The sequence below is a fragment of the Oncorhynchus tshawytscha genome, linkage group LG24, assembly GCF_018296145.1.
Source record: "Oncorhynchus tshawytscha isolate Ot180627B linkage group LG24, Otsh_v2.0, whole genome shotgun sequence".
NCBI classification, from domain to species: domain Eukaryota; kingdom Metazoa; phylum Chordata; class Actinopteri; order Salmoniformes; family Salmonidae; genus Oncorhynchus; species Oncorhynchus tshawytscha.
The window spans coordinates 12,726,991-12,739,709 of NC_056452.1; the positions used below are offsets into that span (position 1 = coordinate 12,726,991).

General features: G+C 43.3%; 1 protein-coding gene across 3 annotated transcripts in view; it reads right to left on the bottom strand.

The window, feature by feature from the left end:
- Positions 1–2,427: 2,427 nt before the first annotated feature.
- Positions 2,428–12,719, bottom strand: part of rab11fip3 (RAB11 family interacting protein 3 (class II)) — a 51,737-nt gene continuing 41,445 nt past the window's right edge. For all 3 annotated transcript variants that reach the window (XM_024386862.2, XM_024386864.2, XM_024386865.2), the window contains 4 exons: positions 8,730–8,811; positions 8,346–8,483; positions 7,729–8,025; positions 2,428–6,644 (listed from right to left, as the gene is read on the bottom strand). In XM_024386862.2, coding sequence (XP_024242630.1) covers positions 6,531–6,644; positions 7,729–8,025; positions 8,346–8,483; positions 8,730–8,811 — 631 coding nt within the window. In that variant the 3' untranslated portion in view covers positions 2,428–6,530. The remainder of the gene's footprint in view (positions 6,645–7,728; positions 8,026–8,345; positions 8,484–8,729; positions 8,812–12,719) is intronic.

Here is a 12,719-nt window from a genome sequence, read left to right on the forward strand (position 1 = left end):
GAGAGAGAGCTAAGGCCAAGCCATTGTATTAGACAAAGATGTTTTATATTCAAAACTTAGACACAGTGCTTTCGGAAAGTATTCAGATCCCTTACCTTTTACCACATCTTGTTACGCTGTTCTTCCTCATCAGTCTACACACAATACCCCATAATGACAAAGCAACATTTTAGCACATTTATAAAAAATAATAAACAGAAATACCTTATTTACATAAGTATTCAGACCCTTTGCTATGAGACTCAAAATTAAGCTCAGGTGCATCCTGTTTCCATTGATCATCGTTGAGATGTTTCTGCAACTTGATTGGAGTCCACCTGTGGTAAATTCAATTGATTGTATATGATTTGTAAAGGCACACACCTGTCTATATAAGGTCCCACAGTTGACAGTGCATGTCAGAGCAAAAACCAAGCCATGAGGTCAAAGGAATTGTCGTAGAGCTCCGAGACAGAATTGTGTCGAGGCACAGTTCGGGAGAAGGGTACCAAAACATGTATGCACCATTGAAGATCCTCAAGAACACAGTGGCCTCCATCATTCTTAAATGGAAGAAGTTTGGAATCACCAAAACTCTTCCTAGAGATGGCCGCCCAGCCAAACTGAGTAATCGGGGGAGAAGGGCCTTGATCAGGGAGGTCACCAAGAACACGATGGTCACTCTGACAGAGCTCCAGAGTTCCTCTGTAGAAATGGGACAACCTTCCAGAAGGACAACGATCTCTGTAGCACTCCATCAATCAGGCCTTTATGGTAGAGTTGCCAGATGGAAGCCACTCCTCAGTAAAAGGCACATGACAGCCCGATTGGAGTTTGCTAAAAGGCACCTAAAGGACTATCAGACCATGAGAAACAAGATTGAAATCTTTGGCCTGAATGCCGAGCGTCACGTCTGGAGGACACCTGGCACCATCCCTATGGTGAAGCACGGTGGTGGCAACATCATGCGGTGGGTGTGTTTTTCAGCGGCAGGGACTGGGAGACTAGTCAGGATCAAGGGAAAGATGAACGGAGCAAAGTACAGTGAGATCCTTGATGAAAACCTGCTCCAGAGCGCTCAGGACCTCAGGCTGGGGAAAAAGTTCACCTTCCAACAGGGCAACAACCCTAAGCACACAGCCAAGACAACGCAGGAGTGGTTCCGGGACAAGTCTCTGAATGTCCTTGAGTGGTCCAACCAGAGCCCGGACTTGAACCCAACCAACACTCACCATCCAACCTGACAGAGCTTGAGAGGATCTGCAGAGAAGAATGGGAGAAACTTCCCAAATACAAGTGTGCCAAGCTTGTAGCGTCATACCCAAGAAGAATCACTGCCAAAGGTACTTCAACAAATTACTGAGTAAAGGGTCTGAATACTTATGTAAAGGTGATACCAGTTGTATTTTTTATATATATTTGCAAAAATATCTAAAAAACAGTTTTTGCTTTGTCATTGTGGGATATTGTGTGAAGATTGATGAGGGGAAAAAACAATGTAATCAATTTTATAATAAGGCTGTAATGTTACAAAATGTGGAAAAAGTTAAGGGGTCTGAATGCTTTTCAAATGCACTGTATAAGCTACTATTAATCACCCTTTGCCCTCAGAACAGCCTCAATTTGTCTGGGCATGGCCTCTACAAGGTGTCGAAAGTGTTCCACAGGGATTCTGGCCCATGTTGCCTCCAATGCTTCCCACAATTGTGTCAAGTTGGCTGGATGTCCTGTGGGTGGTGGACCATTCTTGATACACATGGGACATTTTGGAGCGTGAAAAACCCAGCAGCGTTGTGGTTCTTGACACAAACCAGTGAGCCTGGCACATACTACCATACCCCATTCAAAGGCACTTAAATATTTTGTTCATCCTCTGAATGGCACACATACACAATCCATGTCTCAATTGTCTCAAGACTTAAACATCCTTCTTTAACCTGTCCCCTCCCCTTCATCTACACTGACGGAAATGGATTTAACAAGTGACATCAATAAGGGAACATAGCCTTCACCTGATCAGTCTATGTCATTGAAAGAGCAGGTGTTCTTAATATTTTGTACACTCAGTGTTTAGGCTGCTATAAATAACCTGTAGATAACACTGGGCAAATTTTAGAATGCCTGAACAATTTACTATGGAACTTTCAATTTCAGTTCTCCCTTGTCATATAGAGGGACATAATTTTCTTAATCACTGGACTTGCAGCAAAATGATGTGAGAAAATAGATTAGTGGTACAATCCTCCAATAAGCAGTAATCCAGGAAATATAATTGTCTACATCACAAATACTATCGGTCAAGAAAGTTCAAAGTACACTGCATTCTCTCTCCACGGAAAAAACATTCTTATCATGGTTACAAGATACCACTATGTCTTCATGTACGCAGTCTCTTGTATGGAAATGTGATGAGCAATATCACACGAAATAACGAGATCAAACAAAATATCATTTTATTATTTGATTTATTTTCTAATCTTACTTCATTGTTTTCTCTTACCTTTTTACAATGACTTGAAATTATAATTCCCCAAGAACAACAAGGGTTACATCATTCAGAGGACCTTCAAAGAAAAACATAGAGCAGTAAACAATACATTATCCTTCAGAATAAGAATAAACTTCAGTTGTACAATTCTTGTTTCTACAATGTTCTCTTTTTCCCTTCCCATTCATTTTAAATGGCAAGCCATGCACTACTATAGTAGTGATGTTTGTGCCTTGAGCAAAACTTTCTTTGGACATTGGAAGCTAGTGTGAGCAAAAGAAAATCACAAACCATTTTATATACACATTTAAGTTTTTATAAGTATAATTTAACAAACTGACAGTCACATACGGTCAGTGCTTTCCAAGGGCTCGTCATCAGGTTAGTAAGAGGGAAGATTATGAGAGAGAGGCACAGTGTTAAGACTAGCAGGCCAGTTTTTTCAGGGCAGAGTTGGACTCAGCAATGATAATGAATTACTCTTCTGATGATAACGTTTTCAAATTTCAGCAAGGAAGAGAGCGTGAGCCGATAGTTAAAATGGTCAGTGAGAAGTAAAACTTCTGTTCTTTGGTCAGTTTTAAAATGATGTGGTTAAAAAGAAATTGGAACGTGTTTAAAGTGCATTAGAGAATCCCATTGACTCAAGTGTAATGTCTGGACAGGACTCTGGTCTTAGTCTAATCAGTCAGCTAGCAATCATGCTAGTGTAAGTCTCACAACTAGCTGTCTAAACTACAGTAGACAGTCTGAAAGGAAAAATAAACAAGGAATAAACAGAAAATAGGGTAATCCTGCTGCTGTCTCCATGTAAGATAGGGGAAGATATATCTTATGGTTTCCTCCTAGGAATGCACCACTGGCTGCTGGGTACTGTAGTAGTAAATGATTGGCTGAAGCCTCTTGAGCCTCATATCTGCTGGGGAAAGCAACCTAATACACTCAAAGGCAGAATGACTTGAACCACTCAGACAGTTCAGCCCTCTGTGGGCTGGCTTTCTGAGGCCTCACTATCTGTCCCGAGGCATCAGGCGCAGTGCAACTCCACTGACCTCCTCATGATATGGTTCGGTGAACCTAATGATCGGTTTTAAAGATTCAGAAAGTGATATACAATAGTGATCAGTAGTTCTGTGCAGTGCCTGTTCTCAGTTGGGGCGATAAGAGTTGGCATGTGTCACTGACGTTGACTACAATGACAATGCTCTTCATGAGGCCACTGTCTGCAACCTCAGCATTAGTGGATCACACCTCAGTTGGGTTGAAGTGGAAAGACCTCACCATAAACAGACATTTTGAATTGGTCAGACGAGACTGAAGCACGCCAGTGTTGCCAATTCAATGGGTGCTCAATGCAACACTTTTGAAATGTACTGTGTGCTACCTTGAGTACAATATATACATTTCAATCTAAAATAATCAACTATTTTTCTCAAATCAACAATTTCCCCTTCGAGTAGCATTCAACCATTAAATCCGCTGAATGCCAGTTTCCCTTGAGAATCCATAGATTCCAAAACTATTTACAAACTTTTCCCTCAAAAACAACTGCTATTAGAGAGAAACAACAGGGCAGGGACTGTGAAGTGAAATGCAGAATAAATATCTGGATGTGATTCACAGACGGGAGAAATTGACGTGTACGGCTACATGCGAGAGCGGCGTACACAAGACCCTCCCTTGGGGGAGGATCATATTACTTTTCAGCAGAAGACCAAAAGGAAAATGATGAAAAATGCAATCCCCCCCCAACTATAAAAATACCTAGAATCTAAAAGGTTCGGGGAAAAAATGACATGTACAAGTCGTTTACACGCAAGGCCATTTTCCATGGAGCACTGAAGAGGAGAAAAGCGTGGTGACATACTGTAGCAAGAGTTTTATAGGTGGTGGAGGTGGCTGCGGTAGTTTTGTTTTAGTATAGCTGCGATGGTTGGTACAGTATACGTTGCTGTTCATCCCTTTCACCCAGGGACCAACCACAAGCTGTCAGCAGTTCCAGCAAGTAAGAGTCAGCAACAGTGATATCCTTCAATATGTCCAGTATCTCAGTCTCAGGGAGTGCATTAGTGAATAGGTAGCACTGATGACGTGTATTAAAAGTCTGCCATTCTCATTTCCTCTTGCTTACGTCCAGAAATGTGGCGAAAAGTTCCCGGAAATTCAGATTGGTGCTTAGTCAACTGAGGCTCATACAGTAAAAGAAGGGAGTTTTGTTGGTTTGCTGACGTCCGTTTGTCCACGACGTCTGTTCTTCTTCGTTCTCCACTGTTCTTCAAAACATTATTGCTTCATCTAAGTGTTGAACATGTTCCGCTCCTTTAAATCAAAAAGCTGCGGGAGAGTAAAGACATGTAACCTCTTCAAAAAAGGTCTGTTTTCAAATCAATTCAGCATTCTTAATTCATTCATATTGTTTTAAAACAATATATCGTCATATTAGGATTACATCCCTTCACAATAAACTTTACATTTTTTTATATATTTTTTTATACAAATAATACTTTTTTGTCTAAACCCCCCAAAAAATGAACCGATTCTATTCCTTCAATAAGACATTATTCATTAGTGAAATTATTCAGCATTTTCTGTCTGAACATCTTTACGGAAAGTAAGTCACTTATCCAGTAAATGTTTTTGGTTAAAAGCAGACCAGACATGTCCTTCCCACTGGATAAACTGGCTCCCTTTCACTTTCACTCAGCAAGACTCCACTAAGGATCAGGTGGGTCAGTCACACTATAAAAGAAAAACACTTCCCAGCGCACTCAGCTCAAATAAAAACAACACAGCAACATTTTCTCTCCATTTGATTTAGTGTCCAAGTTAGACAATCCAATTATTTCCTGTCAGTATGACCAACATTTATGTCAGTATTTGTCCGTTTTTAACTACCTCAAAGTCAGAGCTTACATTAAAAGGAATTGATGTGATGGAGAAGTGTTCTTGTATTGGAGTATTTAGTCCGCCTGACCCCCTAGGACTCTGTTTCATTGTAAAAACCAACGGAGATACAGCAAACAATGAGCCACTCAGCTTCACTGTGGAGACATTGAGGCTCACAAGAATGAACATGTCATTTGTGTTACTATGTCATTCGTGTTACTACTATTGTAGTCACCAAACCTTTTTAACCTTTTTTCAAAACAAAGTATCGCAAGCAACACAAAAAAAAACATAACACACACATACACAAATGCATGCACTCACACACACACTAACCCTCAGGGCATTTCTTGTCCTCTACCCCAGGAAATGTCCCTCACCTGGGTTGCGTTAACTCACACTGGGAATATAATCCAAGTCAAAAGTCAAACCAGGATAAAGACTTACACTGCAAACGTGACACGGTTTATGTAGTAGGTGCCACCGCAAGTCTGTATTCAAGAGAGCAGCCAGGGTCAACTTCATCTGACCTCGTCCCCTGACCAGTGCTACATATGGTTTAAACGTGGATTAAACACGGTTCAGTCCGATACAGGAGAACGCTCCCAAAACACCCCAGGAGTTCATTTACTGAGCTCATGGTGAAAGATGGTATCGGCTGATATGTAGTGCAAGGACAAAACATTTTAGAGTCATGCTAGCATTGGGGCTCACTAGATTTCATTGCCAAGAAGATATTTAAGGGGACAGTGACCCGTTAACCAGGTCTTCCATGGATTCCAAGAGTTCCTCAGAGAAAACACATTTGCACACACAACCTCAGACACACAAGGAAAACTCAGGTCCCTCTACCCAAATGCAGGGAAGTCATTAGAACCAAAGCCTACTGTATACAGGGGGAACAGACACACACACAAAGCAAAGCTCAAATCCCAGGGACGTTAAACCATGTAGCTTATTTTCTCATAGACAACAGCCACCAACAGTGACAAAAAAATACATCTTCTTTAATGATAATTGGAGTACTTTTCCCCCACCTAGTATAGTTCAATAGGTATTGCTCTCTCTGTGGTCAGTCTCAGTAGCCAGTCTTTAAGTGTTTAGCCAGTCTGTCCTAGTATGGCAGTCCAGCGAGGCGGAGAGGCCGCCAGGCTGCCCTACTCCAAGACGGCCACCTCTACTTGACTTCCAGCATGGAGGGGTTGGACTCCATGATGGCCACGATGATGCGGTCGATGTAGTCCTGTAGTCGGAAGTTGACGTCCTCCTGCTTGCGGATGGCCTCCATCAACTGCAAAAAAAAAAAAATATCTAATGTTTACAAGGATAGTAACTTATTGAGACCTTTTCATTTGCACTGAAAAATGATTCAAGACGGTAAAACGGCACAACAAGATATACAATACAGAGCTCTGCAATAAACGTGAAAGATTCAGAATTGTGATGAGGCCGCCATCTGGGCACCAGGAGTCTTAAGAAATGTATTTTATTCCACCTTTAATCATCAAGGTTAAAAGGGGGAAAGGGGAATACCTAGTCAGTTGTACAACTGAATGCCTTCAACTGAAATGTGTCTTCCGCATTTAACACAACCTTCTCAGAGAGGTGCGGGGGCTGCCTTAATTGTTAGTCACTAACCAGGTTTCTATCCAATGGCAGTAGAAACACTTTTAAGCACAAACATTGATATAATAACCATAATATCGAAGTAAACTTGGAGTCACGCGATGATGTGTGGTCCTCCCACTACGACGCGGGAAATCATGCAGTTTATTAGGCTACAGATGAAATAAGTTATGATGAACTTCACAGAAAGTGCACAGCGATGAGCTTGATGCTGCTTTCCAATTAATATCGAGGGTCTTATTCTGGTGATGTGATTTTTTTTTTTTTTTTACCTTTATTTAACCAGGCAAGTCAGTTAAGAACAAATTCTTATTTTCAATGACGGCCTAGGAACAGTGGGTTAACTGCCTGTTCAGGGGCAGAACGACAGATTTGTACCTTGTCAGCTCAGGGGTTTGAACTTGCAACCTTCCGGTTACAAGACCAACGCTCTAACCACTAGGCTACCCTGCCGCCCGTTTGACAAATTAAAATAATCACGCTCTGTCCTTTTGCCTATAATACTCTCATCATGTAGGCTATACCTGCACTGCATCTGCCAGCTGTGTGTACAAACTTTTGACTGGTACTGTATATTTATGGCCTGTACATTTTTAGCCTTCTCTGCATATCTATGGCCTTGTATCTATGCTTAGCCTTCTCTGCATATCTATGGCCTTGTATCTATGCTTAGCCTTCTCTGTATATCTATGGCATGTGCATCTATGTGTATCTACTGTTTACATGTATCTATCTATATTGTGACTCACCTCTCCCCGGGACACAGAGTTGATCTCGGCAGCCAGCGACTCGGAGAAGGAGGCCGTCACCAGGTTCTTGGCTCCCTGGATGCTCAGGTTGATGATCTGGCCATTCAGCTCATCGTTCTGCTCCTTCAGACTGCGGTTGTCCTGCTTGAGGCGTCGGATCTCCTGCTCCAACTCGGCCTCGCGGGTGCGGCTCTGGTACTCCTGCAGCCCGGCACTGGGAGAGCGTCCTCTCCTAGCCTCTGCCTCCAGCTTGTACAACTGCAGGTGCTCCAACTGCTTCCGCAGGTCCTCAATCAGCTGGTGGAGTGGGGGATAGGAGAGAGAGAGAAAGACCGCTGTTAGAGAGAGATACAGCAATAGTCTATTCTGCAAGAGCAACTAGTCACCAACCGTTGGAGGGGTAGGTTGACAAATAGAAAACATAATTTTACATTTTTTTTTTTTTTTACATAAGTTCTACCCAGCAGCAGAGAAATAATAAAAAAAAAGCAAAAACCCTACTCATCGACAGACCAAAACTAAACAATAGACAGGACAGCCCTCCACATTTGACGTGCCTTCCGAGTCAGACAGACATACAGTTTGCGATGTACAGGTGTCACCTCGTGACCTCTCACCTCCTGCGTGTGCTCCTTTTCCTTCTGGTTTTGGTGGCGCTCGTGGGTCAGCTTGTCGGTCGTCTTCCTCCGGGTTTCCAGCTCCTCGTTCATCCGCTCCGTCACGTCCTCCACCTCGTCTTCCAGCTTCCTCTTCTCCTGATGGGCGAACGAGAAGGAGGAGGAATGAGAGATAATAAGGAAACTTGGGAAATGGGGGTTGAGGTAGATGGAAAGAAGCGGTGGATGAGAGGAGAGGTAAATAGACAAGGGATTGGAGGGAACAGAAAGGAGATGGGGGAAGAGAAGGAAACTGGAGGTGATAGGGAGGTGAATGAAGAAGAAAGGGAGGAGTAGGAAGAGGGGAAGAAAGACGAGGAGGAGGAGAGAAGACAGTGCTCTTACCTCCTCTAGTCTCTCGATGTTGGCGCGGTAACAGGGCACACAGGATTTCAGCTCACTGTTCTCCTCATCCAGCTGCTGCAGCCTAGGGCAGAAAACTGCGCAGTTAAATTACATTCACCAGTGTTAGAGCCGCGGTACACAACACATTTGACAAAACCAATTCAATCTATTCAAATCATTCATTTAACAAATTAAATTAACATTCTGTTCCACACACTGGCACATTCACAGCTGAGCAGATACAGTACAACTGACCTAGCCTGACGACTCACACTCCATTCTTCCGCTGCTCTGTCGTTCACGACATGCTTTAGTCTGAGTCTGCCATCATTGAAGCCTTTTGTGGTGACGAGGGGCGTTGTACAAAACAAAGTCATCAGAGATTGGATCGTCTCTAACCAATCAAGTATCAAAGCCAATGACACATTTTCAAAGCACCACTTTACCCGCATGTGTTCTTGCTCTGGCCCAACCCATCGGTTTCTGGACCAATCAGACGGCCCCGAATGTGTTCGCATTTGGTGAAGGGTCAGGGAAGTACTCACATCCAGATTCATTGCGGAGAAGAAACTAATGTCCGTGGGCGTGGCCTTTGCCCAAAGCAAGGAGTCTGGGTAGTCAGGCAACAACTGACCTGCTGTGACACCTACAGGTAACTGTCAAAATAAAGGAAACACCAACTGTGCTGCCATCCTGTTAGAAGGTAACAGATTATTTTATTACAATGGTTAAATTGGATTTTCATTGTGTTCAATGGTGTTATTTGCCCCCTAGTGGCGCTTTCTGGTACTTAGAAAGACGACGCAAACAGGAAGTAGAGAATTTGTTTTGCACGCATAGAAGCAGCTACAAACAACGCTACGGTGCAGGTCTTTCAATGTAGTTATTTCTTGTCACGCTTCAGCCTTGGAAACATATTTGTTTGTAAGTTCGATTCAAGCATTTAGCTAATGATGATAATCTTGTTATTGATAGAGTTGCTTACATATCAATGTTGGTTGCATTTACTCACAAATTGCAATGCCTTTAATGTATGTCGTTAGCTGTATTACTTTGCTCATGCGTCATGCAAACGAATTGTAAAATATACAATACTGTAGTTTTGTTACTGTTTCTAGTGTAATATGCTTTGTTATTCTACATAGATGGTTATACATTATTAGAGTAATGAAAGGAGCCAATTACCATATGGTTAACAATTAGCTATATGGTTTGGCATCATGCCAGATGCATGGTACCTTAGCGCGTGCTTTGTATTTATGCAACTTCAAATGTTTAATGTACAGCTACAGTATGTCGGTGTGAATTGAATACTAAAGTATATTCTTTTCTGTATTTTGCAGTTTCACAACATAAACGTTTTCAATATATTCATTCAAGAAAAGTCACGCCTTGGGAGTTTTATTGAAGACTTAGTTGTTAGCTATCTGTCTAGTTTTGCATGGGAACGCAACTCAAGGGCAGAATAGTGAAAAAACATCATCACATCGTGCTCAAGCTCAAGAATAACCACACACGGTGGTTTTGTTTCTACGTTCATCAGCAAACAAAGCCTCTCTTCCTAGGGAAGACCAGCAGTCTACCGATGCAACAACCAGAACCAGGTGTTCAACAGAGAGAGATGGAAGAGCCTCTTCAGCACATTGGGACCAAGTCTCAATCTACAAGATCAAGGTCATCAAAACAGTCAAGCTGATCCTCAACGGTGAGTTCTGCAGCCGTCAAAGCACGCGCCAAGGCAGACGCAGCGCGTGCACAAGTCCCCTATGCTGAGAAGGAAGCTTCTGTGATGAAGCAAAAAGCTGACCTCGAGGCAACTTTATATGTTCTCCAAGTTGAGAGAGCAGCTGCTGCTGCTGCGTTGGCTGAAGCTGCAGCCTTTGAAGAAGCTGTAGGATCAGAACGCAGAGAGCTTCGCAAAGAACTAGACACAGGGACACAGCCCTTAAGTCCAGTCCAACGTACATGTGAGTATGTGCAACAACATGCTAGGCCCTACTTTGCTGAACTTCCATTTGAAGTGGAGAAACAAGAGCTTAGTGTTGACCCAGCTACATGCCATAATCCAGAAGGTAGCAAACAACAGAACATGAGAAGAGACTCTCCGTTCAAAAGAAATGAACAGCAGCATGGTGGAAATGGAAAGCAAGCCCACTTCCAGTCACACACACACACAACTTTCCTGAGTCACAAGTGGCACCAGACTTCACCAAGTACCTCCTACGACGTGAGATGGTGAGTTCCGGACTCCTGAAGTTTGATGATCGCCCTGAAAATTATTGGCATGGAAAGCATCCTTTCTCAATGCGATCAGAGACTTGAATTTATCAGCCAGGGAAGAGTTAGATCTAATTACCAAGTGGCTAGGGGCAGAGTTGTCTGAGCAAGCAAACAGAATTAGATCTGTCCATATTTTCAACGCAACAGCAGGGCTTAACATGGTCTGGCAACGACTAGAAGAGTGCTATGGTACACCCGAAGTGATCGAGAATACACTGTTGAAGAAAATTGACGATTTTCCAAAACTGGCTAACAAAGACAATCACAAACTAAGAGAACTAGGTGACATTCTTCTCGAACTGGAGTGTGCTAAAGTAGAAGGGTACCTTCCAGGCCTCGCTTATCTGGACACATCTCGGGGGGTAAACCCTATTGTAGAGAAACTTCCATTCAGTTTACAAGAAAAATGGATAGCACAGGGATCCAAATATAAGGAGGACTAGCATTCCCACCATTCTCGTTCTTCTCGAGATTCATCAGGAACCTGGCGAAAATTAGAAATGACCCCAGCTTCACCCTCTACACCTCAACTAACCAGGTGTCCATGAAAAGTGAGAAACCTGCCAGGTACAGCAGCAAGACACCTGTGACTGCATCCAGGCCCAGCCCCTGCAAATACAGACACCGCTACAGCAGAGACAGAGCATGGCGGGGAGCAAGGTGACGATGCTCTTCTATCTGTCACCTCAAAGTGTACAGAGATCTGTGATGAGGCAGTCAATCCAAGATCATGTTCAAAAATATGCCTAGTCAAAGCTTATCCGGCTGGGAAAAGAGAGAAAGCTGTCAAAATGTATGTAGTGCTTGATGAACAGAGTAACAAATCTCTGGCCAAGACAGAGTTTTTCAGTCTCTTCAACATCAATGACAACTCTGCTCCATACACCATGAAGACGTGTTCTGGGGTAACAGAGACTTCAGGCAGGAGAGCCGTCAACTTCATGGTGGAGTCTATAGATGGACACATGCAGCTCACTCTCCCTACTCTGATAGAGTGTGATATGATGCCAGACGATAGGATGGAGATTCCCTCCCCCGACATTGCGTATCATCATCCCCATCTGCAACCAGTTATGAACAGAATTCCAGCTGTGGACCCAGACGCTCCCATCCTCCTGCTCTTAGGACGAGACATCTTAAGGGTACACAAGGTACGAGAGCAAATCAATGGGCCCCACGACACTCCTTATGCACAGCGACTCGACCTCGGGTGGGTCATTGTGGGTGAGGTCTGTCTGGGAACGGCTCACCGACCAGCCAATGTTAACGTGTTCAGGACAAACATACTTCAAAATGGTCGCACATCCTATCTGAGCCCTTGCCCTGACATCATCCAGGTAAAAGAGAACTACAACAGCGTAGCTCAGAAACACATCTCTCCCTCTACAGTGCACTCGAGAGATCCAACCACAACTGTGAACACAGACAGCCTGGGATGTTCCGTGTTCGACAAAACACAAGACGATGATAAACCAGCACCATCAGTGGAGGACAAAGCCTTTTTGGACATTATGGACAAACAGGTTTTCCAGGATGATGGAAACAACTGGGTGGCTCCACTACCCTTTTGCCCCACTAGACGTCGCCTTCCTAATAACAGGGAGCAGGCCATGAACCGTCTCACATCACTTCGCAGGACTTTAGACAAAAAGCCTGACATGAAGCATAATTTTATTGACTTCATGCAAAAGATGCTGGATAACGACCAAG